General features: G+C 40.7%; 1 protein-coding gene across 9 annotated transcripts in view; it reads left to right on the top strand.

Annotated features, from left to right (window-relative positions):
* chd9 (chromodomain helicase DNA binding protein 9) overlaps positions 1–19,115 on the top strand; it is a 77,964-nt gene that overhangs the window by 28,562 nt on the left and 30,287 nt on the right. For 8 of the 9 annotated variants that reach the window (XM_038701678.1, XM_038701681.1, XM_038701682.1 and 5 more), the window contains 3 exons: positions 2,287–2,696; positions 16,612–16,720; positions 18,887–19,033. In XM_038701678.1, the coding sequence (XP_038557606.1) occupies positions 2,287–2,696; positions 16,612–16,720; positions 18,887–19,033 (666 nt within the window). Of the gene's footprint in view, positions 1–42; positions 251–2,286; positions 2,697–16,611; positions 16,721–18,886; positions 19,034–19,115 lie in introns of those variants that run through there. The other variant, XM_038701685.1, reaches the window with a different exon arrangement.

Raw genomic sequence — 19,115 nt, forward strand, 5'->3', positions numbered from 1 at the left:
AGGAGGAGGGGAGGCGGCAAACGAGGAGCGAGGGAGGGGAGGGGGGGACACACAGCTCAAGGAAGAGTGAGAGAAAACCACTGTTGAAAGGGAAAGAGTGAGTGTGTTTGTAAGAGCGAGCGTAAGCGAGCAACAGAGAGGGGGGAAAAAACCCGGCGAAAGGGCAAGGCTTTTGTTAGCCGGTTGGAGAGGGGGAGGAAAGAGGAAGGAAAAAAACACCATGTCTACAGTGAAGAGGCCAAGAGGAAGGGTAAGTGAGCTGCTCTGAGAGGGAGGAGGGACGAGGGGGAGGAGGAGGGGCTGGCAGGAACTGAACAACCTCCTCTGCTACTGGCTCATGCTGCACTGCCGCCATCTTGAACTCGTTGCTGCTTTATTTTTCTCCCCTCCATACTCATTTGCTTTGCTGTGCTTATCATGGGACACTTGTGTTTCAGTGTTTTCTTTCCTCACTGCCACGCTCGGTTCATTCCATACATCCCTTTCCCATCCTGATTTTGAATTCCTCTGCCCAAGCTATAGTTTATGTACAGTGCATGGTGTGTGCGCACGCATGCGTGTGTGTGTGTGTGTGTGTGTGTGTCCTCCCATGAGTTGAACCTGTCAGTCACCAAAAGAGCATGTGGAAATGAGGGCGTGAGAGTGAGGGAAAGCTGGCCGGCCCAAATGGAGTTTACCTTTTCATGGGCTGTAATGATGGTACCCGCCGTTTTCACAGGACTACGTGCTGCTAGAGAGATTGAAATCACTGCAGTGCTGGCAGGCTGTAATTTCAGTTATTTATAGATGTATTACACAGCTGCAGTGCTCTCAGTTTTGGTGCATTTTATCTCCCCCCCCCCCCCCTTCTCTTTGATAGAAGCCTGTTTTCGTATTTTTTTTTCTTCCTCTTGCTGCTTCTTTCATGTGCCCTCATGTTCTTCCGCTCATAAGCATTACTTTGAACCCCTCCCCCCTCTTTTTTTTTTTTTTACCTTAACTTGAATGAGAACATTCCAGCATGATCCAGTAAATTTCTTCCTAATAGCCTCAGCAGCGTTGCACACGTGAATATCATAATGCTGCTTTTGTGTGTGTGCGTGCGCTTCCTTCCAAATGAATTGCTAGTTATTCAACTCCCTCCCCCCACTTTGTTGGCAAGGTTCAAGCTAATTCTCTTTATTTAGCTAGCAGTGTGGAGAGAGAAAAAAAAAAAAAAATAAAAAAAAAAGGCAACCGGCCGCGCCTGGGCCATGTAGGCATATGCAAAACATTTTTAGATTAGGTCATCCATTTATGGGTTCCCTCTCCGCTGGGCTCAAGGCCCACCACAAGGCGCTCATGTAGGCATAACCGCAGTCACACCATTTATTATTCACATTTTTATCATACATCAGCCAAGCTGGATTATTTATGTCTGCAACGTTCACTTTAACCTGCTACATTGAGCCAGTGTTTACCCTGCCTTGAACAGCTTACTCCACCTAAAAGAATTTAATTTGTATCAGGCTCAGAGTTTTCATGTCACATGGTTTTAGAGTTCAAGTCCTCTCCACCTGATCTAAATGAATTCCGGGGAAACACTGGCCTTTCTCACGCTGAAGGTCTGCTGGTAGAGTTGCATAGGAGACTGAGAGCTGAAGAGAGCATCATGCTGAGTGAGACTGGTCCACCCCCCACCCCCAGCGTTGGAGGTGGGGACAGGAACAAGCTCTCAAGTGTGAGAGGTTCACACAGCCTCTAGAAGGTTGTGTTTTGAATGAGTGATAGTTGCAGTAGTCACATCATGGCATTAAAGTATTGTAATTTCATTACGTTACAGTGGATAACAGTTTTTTTTCCCCCTCTAAACCATTTCATATTTGATTATCAGATTCACCCTCCGCTTATTGTATAGTGAAATGGCATCTCAATGTGCTGGTTGCATACTCTGTTAAAGCAACCATGGTTTGCTTGTATTACTTCCCTTCCCTATATCCCCAGTTGGAGACCTCTCTATAATGTGCTTACATAAACTGAGTTCGGTTTGATCTTTTTGTTTTGTTTGTCCTTTGTTTGGTAAGAGAATCTGCTAAAGCTTGTCTTTGTACATCAGCTTAAATCACTCAACTCTGTAAAGGTCAACTTTTTATGGGTCTGTGTATCACTAGCTCCTTATATAGCGCATATAGCAACTGAGTTTGGGTTTGTGTTCATGTACAATAGATTACATCATGTTTGTAGTATGTGTGACATGTTTGCCCTACAGAGGATCATAATTCAAATGACCAGTTACCATTCTCTTTAATTTTCTCTCTCTTTCCTTAGCCTCGAAAGAACGCTAATGGTCCGGGTAGCCAGGTACGGGTCCTCAGTCCTCCAATGAAGAGCAGCTCATCGTCTTCCTCCTCTTCCTCATCGTCTTCATCCTCATCCAGCTCCTCATCAGAGAAAAGGACGCCACGGAGGACACATCATCAGATGGAGTCAAATCTACTGGACAAGCAAGAGAAGGCCAATAGAATAATATCAGAGGCTATTGCTAAGGCACGGCAGCGCGGAGAGAAAAACATCCCCAGAGTTATGAGCCCTGAAAGCTTCCCCAGCTCTTCCTCACAGTATAAGATGCACCATGACCGCAAACACAAAGGAAACGGCAAGGCACGGCCCAAAGAGAAGGTCTGTAGGAAGGCCTGCATTGTACCCTCCTCCAAGCCCAAGCAGAAGGCCAAGATCGGGTATGTAGTCACAGCCGTTAATACTGTTCTGTCAACTACTGAAATGCACCATCATTTGTTAAAATAATCCAGTAAGTCAAGCTTTGATCAGATTCTACCCAACCAAAAGCAACGTAGAATTTATTTTAACAGAGCGCAAGCAGCATTTAATGAGCCTGAATGAACAAGTGACATATGCCGCTTCAGTAGGTAAACCCTCTGTCGTTGTACTACCAAAGATTTATGCATATTCGACCCACAGATAGGGCTGCAACAATTATTTTCATAACCAGTAAATCTGAATCTAAAGAATTTTTTATTCAAAAGTGTGGCAACAATGACAAATACTCTGATTTAAAGTGACATTGATATTGTGAATAACATTCATAGCAATATGAATGGAGGAAAAACTGTAGATTTATTTTCTAAACATCAAATAATAAGCATAATTTCACTCGCTTTAAGGACTTCATCTGCATCCATTTTTCTAGTTTATATGCATAACCTGGAGCCGACCGATAAATGTTACAAGTACTGGCAGAATCAGATGTGCAGATAGATGCGATGCAAACACAAAGGTTTGTTTCACTAGCTCTGATTTAGTTGGAAAAACTTTAAATGAAATGAAACCACGCTCTTATTGAGCCTGAGGTATTGGAAGGGATAGCTGAGAGTTTCGTTTTTGTCATAAGATGGTATGATGTTTATTTTAAGAGGCCGCATTTGCTGTTGTTCATTTGTCTGGCAAACAGCCCAATCGCTAGGTCATCTCTCTCCACATGATCTATTGATGGCACGTAAAAAAACTAAATTTGAACTATCAAGAAATATCTATGTCCATTGTGTTTGAGCTTGGTAAATACAATGACATTGTTAGGAAGATGCTGATATTAACAATGCATACATTTCACTATGCTTGGACTGATTTCTGAAAACCTGATGCCCGTACTGCCTATTTTACTGATTTTTACCTGCTTGTGTATTGGTTGATTTTGCTGGTACATTGTTTTACTAGCATACATGTTTTGCCTGTGGTTGCCAAGATGGAAGATCAAAGTTCAACAGAATTTACTGCACGCCATAACAATAAACCAGGCTCAGTCATCAGCATAGTCATGGGAGCAAACAAAGGCTGCATTTACACGTGAGACTGTGCTGCCGAGTATATTCAGGCAATTAGTGCTGATGTATAGATACCGTGATCCGCCTCCCATCCCCCTGTTTAACAGCTCTAAGCAGTGTGTAGCTATAAGCCACACCCGACACAAGCTATTGAAATATTAGCTTTTGCAGATGTGAGGGCCAAGGCAGGGAGCTGAAGGGAAAGGGGGAGAGTTTAGATACGTTAATGTCAGATTGTGCTGCTGGAAAACACTAGCAAATGTTAGTTTTAACCATGATTGTGAAGGCCTGTGTATTTTAGACTTTGCATGAGAGTGACTGACAACGGTCAACAATAATATCTGGCTGGCAGCTGTGTTAATAATTAGATGAGCAAGGCAGAGGCAGAAAAGCTTTAGCAGATAATTGATTTTGTGTGCGATAATGAGAAAGTTGTGGCAGTGCTGATGTTTTGAGAGAATACTGAGATGATGTAGGAATCAGTCATCGTGACACAGTCCCACTAGCTTTCCAGCTTTAGTCTGATGTACTCGCCCAGCGATGCAGACTGTAGCTCAGGCCTCTTAGCTGTTCTATTAACTAAATGATTGTTGATGTGGTGGCATCACTGAACATGCTCAGTTTTGCTCATTAAATAAAAGCTCAGAGACAAAACACTTCGGAGGAAGCTCAGCTCTATCTTGGTTAGTCAGTGCACACCCCCCCCCCCCCCCCCCAACCACCTCCCAGTCTTGGAGATGCAGCTGATTAAACCATCAGCATTTAATTTAAGACTTATTAGTCTTGAAGGGCAGCTGAAAATTCGTCTGCATTCTGCCATTCAAACGTGTCAGTGATTACGATCTGTGTTGTTTCAAGGTAATGAGATGTGTAACCCATTTTTATTCAGTGTAACCATACTTGGCCTAATTGCTGAAAAAGCATCAGATCAAGGGTGCATGCACATGGAGCTCAGTATTGTTTCAGTCAACATTGTATAGCATGCTTCACATGGTGCATTCCAGCCATTTTGAAACGTCAAACACATTCAGTGTGGACTGAGTGGCACAATCTTACGGAAAATGTTACACAGGACATGATCTTTTTATACTTATTTGTGCTTTAAGTGTGTTGATGGTGTTACATACATACATTTGTAAATACTCCTTCTTAAAATGGTGTAAATTTAGAAAAGGTCCTGCATGTAGTGAAATTCTGAAAGACAACTTTACAAGGCTTTTAAAGCTTAAAACTAGAGGTGCTCCGATCAGGATTTTTTGGGCCGATCACCGAGTGCTGAAAGCAGTAACGGCCGATACCGATCACTGGGTCTATTTGGAGCGTTTTATTTATCATGTAGCATTATACAGTATACTGTATATTTATTTAATTGGTCATCAAAACAATGTATTAAGTATTAAAGTTAACAGATGATAAAGTATCATGAAATGACAACTGTTTATTTTATTGCCAGGAAACATGGGCAACAAATTCCGCTCAATCTGTGTTAGAGACTGAAACCATAGCACCCTTTGCCTGGTTACTGTGAACATCTTATAGCTTAACAAAATATAGCTTTACTGTGCAATAAACTACAAAAACAGAAAAAACAGCATCTTTATAAATTTACTACAACCATTAAAACTGCAACAAAAAAGGCTGTAGCCAAAATATTTAGGAGATAAAGGAGCACAGGCATCATGAGTCTCGATGATAAACTCTGAAGTAGCTGCTTTTTGTTCTGGAAAGCTCAGGCAGGTTCTGTGGGTTTTAGGGGGGAGAGAGGGAGAAGGGCTACAGAGAGGAGTCAAAACTGCCTTCAATGAGATTTGAAAATAAGGCAAATTTAAATAAATACAAATAGGCTACAATGTAAATTCCATATTATACAGTCAATTGTTAATATTACATAGGCTACGATATTCATTATAATTACATATGGTTTGCCATTAGTAGGCTATAGGCCTTATATCATTTCAGTGGATTGTTTTCATTTTTAATCCTTGTGCAGGAAGCACAGTCTACATATTTTACATGCTGCCACCGACTTTACCAGAGGGAGAGTAGCAAACACTTTAAATACGGCCAGAAGGTTTTTATTTGACTTCATAAAGGTTAAAAATACGGGAGGGTTGACATGAGAGGAGTAGAGAGAGGAGTGTGGTAATGTGAGGCTACAACCACACTGCTACGTTTTTAAAACAGTTTTATAACGATAACGATCTTCTCCGTCAACAGCAGTGTTTCAGCTGTGTATCAGAGTTGATCTCTGTCTATATTAAAACGACTGAAAACACACATCTAGTGGCCGTTCAGGTAGCTACACTGGGCATGCGCGTGCCAGTGTAAACATGAAGCAGATGGTCTACTCCGCAGTAGCAGACGATTTAGCGAAAGAAGAAATTAATACAGACCAAGAACCACACCAGACTTTTTTCTTTTTTGGGAGTACGAGAGACGGCGGCGGAAAATGGACTGGGAGTTGTCACAAAGTAAATACAGCGACATGCACAGTAGGCTAACTGTTAAGTTTACACAGTACTTATATTTTAATAAAAATGCCAAAACTAAAACTCTGTAAGTAGCGTGTTTTTGCTGATAAGACCGACTCACAAAGCCAAATGTGAGTGTGTGTTATCGTTTTATAAAGTCCTGTATTTTGTCCATCGGGTCAGCAGCGTTTTCAAACAAACATCTTCTGATCATAGAATGTATCACCGTTTTAATCTGGACGGGAGGCGGAAACGTAGCAAAAGGTCTCCGTTTTTGTAACGAAAACAGAGAGAGAGATGCAGTCAGCTGATTGAGTGGCACCGCTCTTTCCATCAGGAAACTCACACTGAAGGATCAGTCTCTCTCTCTGCCTGATGCGCTGTGTCTGTTAGACTCCGGTTGCGGGTGGCCTGTGTGTGAGATAAGCACAGCTGCGAGAGTTTCACATGATCGCTCCTGCGTGTTGCTCCACTTGTCTGATTGCTGCTCAACTCTAATTGTAAATGATTATGTGGGCGCGTTAATCCCTTCTTGTCTGAGAAGGACTTTGGTGCTAGCTAGCTTTGAAAACCGCTCACACAGCGTAGTGAAACATTTTAGCTGCCGTTGAAAATTTGTCTGGCGAGTATTGCATCATCTGATCGTCTTTTCTTATCGGCCTTTTTAGCGACCACCGATCAAACTAGTAAAAGCCATTATCGGCCGATAATGATCGGTGACCGATCGATCGGAGCACCCTTACTTAAAACCCCAATTTTGCCATGGGGACTAGCCTAACATTTGAAGGAGTCTGCACTAATCTGCAGTAAACACGTCAGGCCATCATTGACATTCTGCACATTACCTTAGCCTCAGGCAAGTCAAAATTGTGACAATTGTAACCAATATGCTTGATTTAGGAAAGTCTGAATAAGACCCTGTACTGCGTCCTGTCTAATGGAATCTGAAGGTTGTGGGTAAATATGTGCGGAGAATCTTTTCACAGTTCTTTAGGATGTGGCTGTAGTGATAACCAGTTTACAGTTGTAGCGCCTGTTGTGTCCCTCTCCCTTTTGTTTTAGTTGAGAAAAGAAGTTCAGATGTATGGGCCTTGGTGCAAATGTGGCAATGACGTTTAGCTCGGTCTGTCTATGAGAAGAGGCTTGTGGGAGTGTGTGAATATTTCATTCGATGTGTGAAGATTCATAGCTGGCAAATGCTCTTGCTAATAGAGCTTCTATTTTTCTACTAATTAGAAACTGCACAATAAGAAACAGACAGTATGGAGTTTTCAAAAGAGCTGTACTTAATGGTGAAGCTCAAGGCTTGAAGACTCTTGATGACCATGTTGATGTAGAAAAATATACTTACAGGAGTGTAATGTTTTTGTTAAATTAGTGATTTGAAAAATGAAGATACCAAAACTTGTATTCTTTAAAGGACAGTGAAAAATCCAGCAAGTTCAGATCAGCATGAGAAGTCAGAGCATGATCCAGTCACAGGCTCACGGAATTGTAATGTCAACACGAGAAGTAAAACATAAACACTACCGTATTGGCATGAACGCCAGATGAGCTGATTGTACTCCCTTGGTGCTTTTGGATTCTTACGTTACCTTACGTTTTATATTTCAAACTCCTCCTTGGACTGCACCTCCATGTTCTCTGTGCCTGTCGAGGCTCATTATCAACTTTAGCACTGATGTCTGGGAGTGGAGACAAAGCCGGCAGATCTGTGATTGAGTGCTGGCAGTGCACACACTCATTTGGGGTTGGCTTGCACCTGACTTTGGATTGAACCTCCAACCACTGCATAGATGTTGTTGCAGTGTGTCCGTACAGCTGCAGTGAGGGATAGTTGTTCTGTTGCTAATGTGACTTGATGGAGCCTGCGTGCCCGTTGACGTGAAGCTTTGGGGAGAAATTGGTACCAGAGAAGAGTCCTGCTCATATGCATGCACCACCCTGGATCGCCCCATAAAATATTAATGCACCTCGGCTGCAGAGGTACTAACCTTACGCTAAAGTCATTACTTCAGCCTCTGCTCTGTTTAGGGTGTGTGCAGACCTGTGCTCAGAAAGCTTCAGGTTGTGTGTGTATTTGGTGTTCAGTGTATGCACACTCTTCCATTACATCTGACTCTTCTTTAAGCAGGGAGTGGGGCCTGTGATAAGACTGTTATCCTAATTGTCTGTGTACTTAAGGGTCTGTGTCTCTGAGACCGCTATGCTTTCATTACTACCTGTTTTTCTACTAGAATCATCAGTTCTATTTAATTACTAGGATGGGCCTTCTGGATTACTTTGCTAGTTTACTCTGACAGCCGGTTGGCAAGCGAATTAGGGGTCATATCATCATATGGAAAATATGTCTGATGATAAACATAAATTAAAGCAGCTGATTAAAATATGGATGCACCAGCCGCTGTGACAGGTGGACCAGCAATATGACACGTATCCAAGAAAATACGTATTTGTCAGTGATCTCTTTCTTGGCTCTTACAGTGCTTTAAAATTGAGCAGGGCTCCTGATTGGGGGCCTTTGAGGGGGGAAAAAATACAACCATATAAGAAATTTCCATCACTACATTTCTTTATCATTAAATTCCCTTTAATCTGTGCTCAGCCTTTATCAAAGCTTAAACATAGACTGTAAGATCCAGTAGCCTTCAGACAAATCAAAACACATCAACATGGAAACTCCTGCACATTGCTGCCGGAAGGGGAAATTATCCCAGGGGGAATCTCACATCATCTTTATTTTAAAAATTCAGGTGTCTCTCCTGCAACTTGCCGTTCACTCTTTTACAATATTGTGTTTCAGAAGTGGCTCGTGTAACTTAATATATCCCCTTATGCATAAAAAATGATAATTGGCGACATGTAAAATTGATTATTGTATTGCAGTTTGAACTCTGAGCTAAACCATAGGCCCTCTTTACTGCAGACACTTTGACTTTACATAGTAGGAAAAGCACCAGAGTTATTGATAGCATTAATGGTGGCCCCATTCTATTCAAGCTAGAAAAAAATTAAAGTTTAGTTTGTTTTCATGTCACATTTGACTCCCCTATTTTAAATTGCAAGGCCCCTCTACGTCAGCTATTGCAAAGGGTGACCACAGGGCCCGCCTTCCCTATTTTTATATAGTGAAATCTGTAGCATATATTGAGAGGTGAAATTTTCAGTTTTCAGTAGAGATATTGCTGTAAATTGGATGAAAACGAAAACGGTTATTGAGCAACACTGAATATTATAAATGAGATTGTTGCCACACAGTTAAACCTCAGTAAAGTAACGTTACTGTACTGAATAGGTCTTCCACTGTTGTTGTCTTGCACCATTATTTTGCATTATTTTAAAGTATGTGAGTCACTTAAGTTACGGCGACTGAGACTGGTGAAGAAACTGTTTACCTGAGTACTGGTAAATTCAGTAAATCTAAATTGTAAATTAAACGTTACGAAGCAAACAACGGCAGGTCCGTGCTAATCTAGCTGGCTGCTGCAGCCTTGCATCATTGTTGGTTTTACAAACAAATCACTCCACATTTGCTTTGCACCATTATTTCTTGAAGGCTAAAAATAACACTTTGACATAATACCGGTACCAGCATTAACTGATGCAGTAATGCTAGCTTACCTGTCCAGTAGGATGAAAACTAAACAAAGTGGAACGCTTTTCTGACGTTGACACGTGTTTTCGCCCGACATTAGTCTGATTCTCATTTGTCCTGACAGGCTTTAGCACATAGAACTTTAATTTTAATTAACTTTTAAATAATAAATTTTGTTTTTTTATCCTTACGTGGAGTTTGTGTTGGAGTCTGTGTTTACCTAGGAGCCGGTTATTTTTTGGTGTTATCAAACTCCATTTCATTAGCTGCGGTGTTGTTCCTGTGTGTACAGTTCAGAATCAGTAGGCAAGAGGCTCAGGAGCGCGCATGAACGTCACAGCCTACGTATTGGATTTCGTAGAAAATCCATCCCAAGTTCTTCACATAAGAAGCAGCATAGTGTCTGTTCCAAGTGACTGAGAAAGGAGGCGATTGGTAAATTTTTGAGAGGTTACAATCCGTTCACAATCTTCAAAAGGACCCCCATCTAATTTTCAACAAATGAAACAAATCACTGGTAGATTTTAGGTTTGGCTCAAAACCTGCTCTGTACTGTATATCAAAATATTTACCAACAAAATCTACCCTTGGGTGAGGCAAGGGTTATTAAACAGACCAGGCTTGGTTGATCACAATTCTCTGCAGGCTGGAATCTGCTTTTCTAGGCAGCCTACCTGCTGAAAAATAACCTCATAATTATCAGATGAAAGCACCGTGCTGCTCATTCCCTTTTTTGTTTTTCCCTTCCCCTCCATTACATTTTCTCCCCTAATATATGTGTGGTTCTTCCAGCATGCTCAAAACCTTGCATCCAATGTTTCCTACTCTAAATATGCTGATACTACAAAGCAGCAGGGTAGCAGGAACATATCAAACAAAATGGTGCTTGTGAGATCAATTACATGATAGAAAATGGAGGTTTAAGTCTAGTGTATATGCAGCAGCTTATAGCTGTTCATATGTCAGCGCTTGCCTGCTAGCTGTCTAATCTCTTTTCCCTTACTTTTTCATTAGGAAGAGCTAAAGCTGTTTTTTTTAATTGAGTGTTTTCCTAGTTAATCCCCTGCAGTGTGCTTATGTGTGCATGTTCACACATGTGTTTGTGTGTGATGTATAAACATGTTTGTGGGTCTGTGTCTTTTGAGTTGAAAGTCATGTAAATGTATGTTTTTGAGAGAGAGAGAGAGAGAGAGAGAGAATTGCCCATTTTAAAATGTTTGCTGAATAAAGCAAAAATCCCCTGTGTGGCCATGTGCACTGTGCCGATACAGTATTTGTCTTTCAGAGGGGGCTTGATGGTGCTGTTTCTACTATTTCCAGTTGTGTGCTGTGTGGCACTGAGATTATAGCCTTCCATTCATAAGAAGGGGGATTTCTTGACAAGAACCAGCACTACTGTCTCAATAAGCCCCTCAGGATGAGAAACACACACACACCACACTTAAGAGCGGTTTTGATGATGACTCAGTCACACACACAATCAGAATTTCTTAGGTAGACCCACTTAAAAGCGATACAGGTCTCTCTGAGATGCTGAAGAACCACACTGCAACCCTCAACCCGCAAAGCACTATCATATCTTGATTCTATTAAAATCAAACCCTCACACACACACACACACACACACACACACACACACACACACACACACACACACACACACACACACACTCACTCCCAGTGGCGGCATGCCAAGTAGGGCAGGACAACACTGGGGGGACATGGGATGGAGGTTATTTGGCACAATAGGAGGATGGGAGCCAAGCAAGCCTCGAACAGAAACTAGCCTAACACTCTCCGGAAAAAGCCTGTGGTAGCCTATCATCGGGGATCACTGTAATGTCAGATCAGGGGCAGCTGTAGTCTAATTAGAGATGCAAGATTATGTCTGGAGGATGGCCTCTTTAAATCCTGGTGGGGAGGCATATAAATCACTTTCCTCTCCATCAGTTACAAATATTAAGGGCAGCCAGCACCATCCAGGTGGAAATGCCTCTGTGTGTGTGAATATAAAACTAGGTGGTGTAGAAGTGGGTGCAGTTGTAGAAATAAAGATAACTGGTTTCTCATGGGCTAAAGGCATAAGGCAGAATGATAACTGAAAGTGGATATTTATTGTAGTATCTATTACAATGGAAATCTTATCAATAAACTAAGATATTAATTGTGTGGCTGTGTCATGACAGTTTTATAGAGGAAATAATTAGAGTAATGGCATGTAAAAAATTTAACAGAAAATGAGATGAACATACAGGTACAAATGAAACAAAATGAAATGGTTGTTTTATTTCTGGTATCAAAATAATTAAACATAAATCAAGCACAGCTTCCCACTCATACCTAAGTGCTGTCAACACTCCAGTCTCCTTGTGTCATTTACAGTTTTAATGATAGAAAGAAAAAGTGGTTCATCGGTGCTTCATAAAGTCGAGGCAGATTGCCGCCCACCCTGAGCCATGGTTCTGCTCGCGGTTTCTGCCTCTTAAAAGGAAGTTTTTCCGTTCCTCTGTCGCCTAGTGCTTGCTCTTGGTAGGAATTTTTGGGCTTCTGTAAATAACATCATAGAGTAGGGTCTAGACCTGCTCTTTTATGAAAAGCGCTGTGAGATAACTGTTGTTGTGATTTGGCGCTATACAAATAAAATTGAATAAAGTCAGAGAAAACAAAGTTAATTATTACAAAGATGACTATAGATGTCTTTTAGTAATAAAGAAGTTTTGGATAATATAATACCTTGTGAGTAATGTCACATTTTCAAAATGAAGATCCATATGCCCTGATGTTTTATTTTAACACTGTCTTTGCAGTGCTTTCTCTGATTATGAGGATTGACTAATGACAATTCTATTATTTTTTTCAATAAAAATTACATTGCAAAGCTCCCTGCCAAATGATTTGGCATTTAGTGATGTGCCTTGATGTACCCAAAACCAGTTTTTAAAGCAGTCCTGCCTAAAATATCCGGCCTGTTGAGATGACTAAATCGAATATACCCCATACTGTTGTACAGGGCACATCGCGCTGGGTACTCTGTGAAATGAAATGTTAAGTAATATTAAACTTAGCACATTTCTTTTTCAAAGTGTGTATATATAGCAAAACATTTGAGGTGCTGAATGTGTTGCAGTTAGTCCCGGATCCAGTTTGCTGTTCTGAAATGCATCTTTTTAATGACTCAGAGCCGCATGTTTTAGAGGATAGGATTATAAGATGAGACACCTTAACGGTTTTCAAACAAGCCAAATGAACTTCTTAAAATCAGACTCAAGCTTGTTTGAGTTAACTTTCAATTTCTTATATAAGCAGCATTCTTCTGCAATATAGAAAATACTGTGAAATGGATGTATGGTTATTTTGGCAATTCCTCAGTTTTCTTTCTTGAGCTTGTCGGGGTGTTAGCCTCCTTCAGCCTCTCACACTAAGCCACCCTTCTGTCATAATTCAAGGTCAGCAGATATGGTTATATGGATTTTTGAACATCCTATGCGAAAGCTCTATATCCAGCAGTTGACTGTGACCCTGAAGAGTTGAACCAGCGGCTTTCAGAGCCCTTTTTCTCAGTAAGAGGTTGAAGTCTGCATTCCCTCCCTGTCATTTGTATGTATTGCAGCTCGTGGGGAGGCTGTCCAGTTGAAGGGAGCGTGTGCATTAATACTGGTGTTGGTAAACCTGTGGGTGGCCCTGTGTATTGGCCACAGCAGGGTGGAACAGGCTGTAACCATCACTAAGATGTGGTTTACACTTTGTGTGATTCTGTGTGTGTGCATGTGCGTATGTCTGTGTGGAATATATACTTTTCATTTAGTTTTAACTTACCACGTAGCTCTTGTAAACACCATGCTTACAGTACATACAGTATATGGTAGTACTAAGGCACCACCTCACCATCGAAGTTCTCTGTACTGGCTCAACCAATGTTTTCACAGCCCTCGTGTATCTTGTTTCACAGATCAGGTTTTCCCATATGGGGATCAGAGGGATGCTTTAGCCCTGTTATATGCTGTTAGCTGCTGAGCCGCTGTCTGGTAATGTGACACTGCTATTCTGCAGGGCTCGTATCCCAGCCAGCTTTTATTTGGTAGAGGAAGAACATTGCGTTTTGTCCCACATGCTTTATAATGTTTTTTTGTTTCTGTTCTTCTGGGTGTCACATCTGATTGATTTTTTTTTTTTTTGTTTTGTTTTTGTTCTGTTCATTGTGTCATTCTGACTTGGCACATTTCTTAGCCATTCATACTGTCAGTGTCGTATACTGGTGTTGTTTTTCACAGGAAGTGATCATGAACCATGACCATGAACATTGCTGCCCACGTTGCTGAATATACTCCCAAGGGCATTATGCATGGCAAGCATAAAGTGTCATTGTCAGGAGGATTTGTGAAATATAATATCATCCAGAGGGAGCAGGTACATCAAAAAGAAGAGACAGCTCTTAACACAGTGGTGCCCGAGGAATCTGCTGCTTTGTACTTTACACAGTCAGATATTACAATAGGTGTGTTTGTGTGTACTGAAAGATACAGATTACAACTTGCTTGTTTTATATACAGTGTACCCCCCCCCACCAATTTAAAATGTACAAGAAAGAGATAGAAACATAAGAAAACCTCTTTGTCAAATGTCTCTCCTTGTCACCATCTGTTGACATCCAAATATGTCAGTCTGTGATATAAGTAAAGCAGAATGCTACAGCTAAGAGCACAAAAATATACAATGACGAAGCTTTCAGACATAACGCCACTACATCTAATTAAATGAAATCGACAAAAAACAGGCAGTGTTTTGTTTTTTAAATGGTTGACTTGTTGAGCAAGCCTGTTCTGCAGCCTGGCCTTCTGCGGGCCCACTTGGTGTCTAACAAACTGACTTGCTGTCTAACAGAATGACAGGAAAAGATATTTGCTAGCGTGGGAATCCTTCTTCACACTCGATATGAGTCTCATATGAACAAGCCTCACAGGGACATGCTTGTTACTGGAGACGTATCTGCTCGTGCAACGGTCTGTCTGAGTAGGCCTGTGATTATGTGTGGAGTACGGTACATTTTGCCTTTGTAGGAAGGCTGTGTGGGTTTGTTGGTGTATGCAAGCGCTTTGGAGAGTGAGAGAAGCAAGATGCAGCCGTGTGTCCGTATGATAGCAGTGTTATTTTGGTTTTTTTTGTTTTGTGTGTTTTTTTTTAGCAATTTTATTTTTTCCATTAACATTACACCAAGCCAGAGATGTGGCACCTGTGGCTTCCAAGAAATAATACATGTGGAGAGGCGTAAGATAGGAAGTGTCTGCATATGTGCTGAGAGAATATATGGAGACAGGTCACAGAAATAATATGTGACTGTGTGTGAAAGAGAGCGTTAGAGGATGAAGCACTGGCGAAAAGTAGAGGCTATTCATCGTGCAATCTGCTGCGATCTGGGCTCCTGATATCAATACATCCCAACAGTCTGTCTGGGTACTACAATTGTACATTAGGCCATGGTGAGAATTTTAACACTGACAAAGTAGCAATGATAGCTTAAAGGGAAAAAATATTTGCCAAATTATGATCAAATGGGCCTGAATCTGCAGACTAGATGTTAGCAAAGCTCTGAATTCCTTTCTAACCCGTAAACTCGGGCATCAACTGTTGTGAGCATGTTGATACGCGTAAGCGTTTCCTGCCATACTTGAAGCTTTTGTTGTGTATATATGTTGGGGTCAAAATTTTTAATGTGATAGGTGTACAGAGAGATTCTCACAGAATATAGGCTATTGCTAAAAATGCTTATTGTTTATGGACTGCAGTGCAGCAGACGCACTTCTATGATGTCTTGTTTCACCCCAGCACAACTGCAGGGGGCTATGTAAGTGTTGTCTACAATCAAATTGGCAAATAATGTTTTTTGACGTATGTATGATGAAACAGGTTCATCACTTTTCTTATAATCCATTAAAGACATTTAATTTAATTAAAAAATATGCATATGTCTGTTTATAAAGGCCTAAAGAATTTCCTCTGTTTATTTTGAAATAACTGCCAATTGTTTTTGCCTGAAGGTTTTCACTGTGAAGAGCAGTGAGTTTGCATCTTTAAGTCCATCTTAATAATCATATGCCCATAAGTCATCAAAAGGGTAATTGGTTGCTGTATTTGTTCCTCCTGTCTTTACTGGCCTCAAAGAGATTTCTTTCTAAAGGGATTTCATGGGGGAAGTGATAGGGGACAAAGCCCACCGCTCTCGTTTTGAATTAAATTGCATTTTGAAGCTCAGCTCAAACTGATATGAAGCTTCAGCAGTCTGACTTCGATAAATCAAAAAGTTACAGTACAAAATACCCTTTCTGTGCTTTGGTGCCTCACGTGGTCTGTATGCGCAGAACTTCTGAAATAAATGTATTTGCCCATGCAGTAAGCTGATACTGACAATTCTGTATTAGTATTTTTTTTGTTTATTTTTCTCATTGTCAGATTTATTTTAGATTTACCTTTGTTGCGAATACTGACGCCATTTTTGAGATTCATAAACACTGGGGTTAAATATACCTAGACTGATTATATAATATATTGATGAATGAAAAATGAATTGATTTTATTGATCGATCACCAGTTACCTCTTGGATGTATCTTTAAGGCATTTGTCAACAACATAACACAAAATACTCATTTAACAGCAAAGCAGTGCAAACACTACGGTTTGTACTTGGAATGGGTTTTCATCACTCTGGCTTTCGTCTCACCATATTTATGGTGTGTTTTTTCCCTCCCAAAGGAAAATTGTCATCAAGATTGGGAAAAAGAAAAAGCGAAAGCCTCAGTCTTCAGAGGAGGAGTCAGATGATGACCATCCCTCTCGACACACTTCTAAAGATGACGACTCTGTAAGATCCAGCTTACACACAAACACACACACAAAAACACACTCTAAAGTTGACATACATATAAACCTAAAGGACAAGTCAATGTTATTGTAACTGGGGCTGTAATGCTTGGGAGCACCTGGAGTGTGTTTCATTTCAGTAAAGATGTGAATCCTCAACTATGAGGCAACGCCTGGATTTTAGGTGGGAATTTCCCTGCATGCATTTGCTTGTCCTTCGATTCCCCACTATATTCATATGGTTCGTGTGGAGGTTCATGTGGAGGTCATGCAGGCTATCTCAAGTGTACAATCTTTAGTTGATCATGTCACCATGATCAGCGCAGCATTATCTAGGTCGACAGTAGCACCTGCACATGTACACAACAGTTGTTAATTTTAAAGGAAATGTTGTTGCCACAGCAGCCAGTGAAATTAAACCTCTCCAGGGATTTCTTTTTGTTTGTTTGATAACATAACACTTTGTAAAATTTAATTATTACATTGTTTTTTAATCCATAATGATAGCCACAAGGTACTGTTGTGTAAAACTAATGATTGCTCACCTGAAGTTGAGATTACAAAAAATACTAGGGGGAGGGTGTCCACTACATCCTAATAAAATCCTGGAAGATGGTACACAACAGTGGGTAAGGAGTGAACATTATTTTACATTAGAAGCAAATGACCACATCTGGGAAAAAATTGAAATCTGGGTTCTGTGCCCTTTTGCCCACTGCTAAGTCATGACAGATATCAGCTATGTCAAGAGTAACCTGTCTGAATGAGTCGGAATGACAAGTGACTTTGTCTCCTCCTTTGCCCCACCACCCCTCTCTCTTTCTCTCTCTCCTTTTTACGCCCTATCCGGACCGTTGCCTATGATATAATTACGCTTGTTAAACGGAGCCCCTGGCCTTAATTAAAACAGTCTGTTGATGACTCATTTAGGATGATCCTGAGGAGGAAGTCAAGGTAGCATGGCTGACAGCTAGAATAGAAGCACTGCCACCTCAGGGTTTCAGCCCTGTTGCCGTGGCAGGTTTGACTTTCCAGCTTCTGGTCAGCTTGGGCGTAGGGATGTAAGAGGATATGGCCATGGGGATATTATACTCCACACCTAATTAACTTTGGCTCGGTGGCATTTATTCCTAATTAACTACATATTATCATTAGGATGGGCTCGTGTATTGATGCAGGATACAGCAGCCCACGCATATGATAATTATGAAGGCTTGACAGGAAGGAATACAAAGAAGTTCGATTTTAATGCACTCTTGTTTTGTGTGCGGGGGGTGTTTCTGGCTCACAGAACATAATGTTTTTCTGTATTTCTTCCTCAATTTATTATTAAGGTAATTAAGGTAATTTATGGATTATGTTTTTTCATGACCTTCAGGAGGATTGAGAACCCATGTAATTCTTTTGATATGCGTTAATCTGAATGTGAAATGTTTTTGTGTTTAATGTTTTTTAACCATCACTAAGAAATATAATAGTGAAGTGATATTGGAAAAATACATATTCGAATGTAGACAGGATGTTACTCTTATGTAATCTTGTAAACATATGAGTAGCTGGTGTTATATCAAAGTTATCAATATTATGGTATGGACCGTCAGAGATTACTCTGAACTTACATGAGCAAAAAAGATCAATAGTAATAACCATAACAGGTGGGGATTGTTTGTTTGATTTACATGAACTGCAGATGTGGAACAGTAATATAATAGCATAGCTAAGTAGGAAGTAGCCTCACACTTATAGCCTTGATAATAAATCAGCCATGAATCATGATTTAGGGAACAGTGTGTACTGTGGGTGGTGTTTTTTAGTGTGAAATAGTTACATTGCACAAGTGTAAAATAGTTACATTGATGCTTTTTCTGATATATAGCAAGACAGCACTGGTTAACAAGCACACTGAGGGAGGATACTCACCCATGTAATGTTGCATAAGGGAGTAGTAACCAGATCATCGGCCCAGATCAAACCTGCCCCAACTTTAAATTTACTTACTAAAGCCATTGAATCAGAAAGAGAAGGAAATGTCAAATTGTTGGAGAATGTTTTTTTTTTTCTTCGCACAATCACAAAAAATGTGAGTAAAAAAAATAAATTGAACGAAGTAATTCAGGTCGGTTAATATTTTTGAATGTGCGTCTTTCACTTTGTCTTGCTTTTTTAGAAGAGGCGATCTAATCGGCAGGTGAAGAGAAAGAAATACGCTGAGGAGCTGGAGGCTAGGTTGTCGGATGAAGAAGTCAAGGTTATTGTCAAAGCCAAGAAAACCAACACTGCAGCATCCAAGCAGCCTGCTCTTCAACTCTTTGTAGTAAGTAGCTGTTTCTACAACTCCATCTTAGCTATGAGGTCGAGTTTAAAGTCATGCAGAGTGCAGTGTACAGTCAAAGTAT

This window comes from Micropterus salmoides, unplaced genomic scaffold (assembly GCF_014851395.1).
Source record: "Micropterus salmoides isolate LMB-PRFRI ecotype aquatic unplaced genomic scaffold, ASM1485139v1 Ms_hic_scaffold_6, whole genome shotgun sequence".
Classification (NCBI taxonomy): domain Eukaryota; kingdom Metazoa; phylum Chordata; class Actinopteri; order Centrarchiformes; family Centrarchidae; genus Micropterus; species Micropterus salmoides.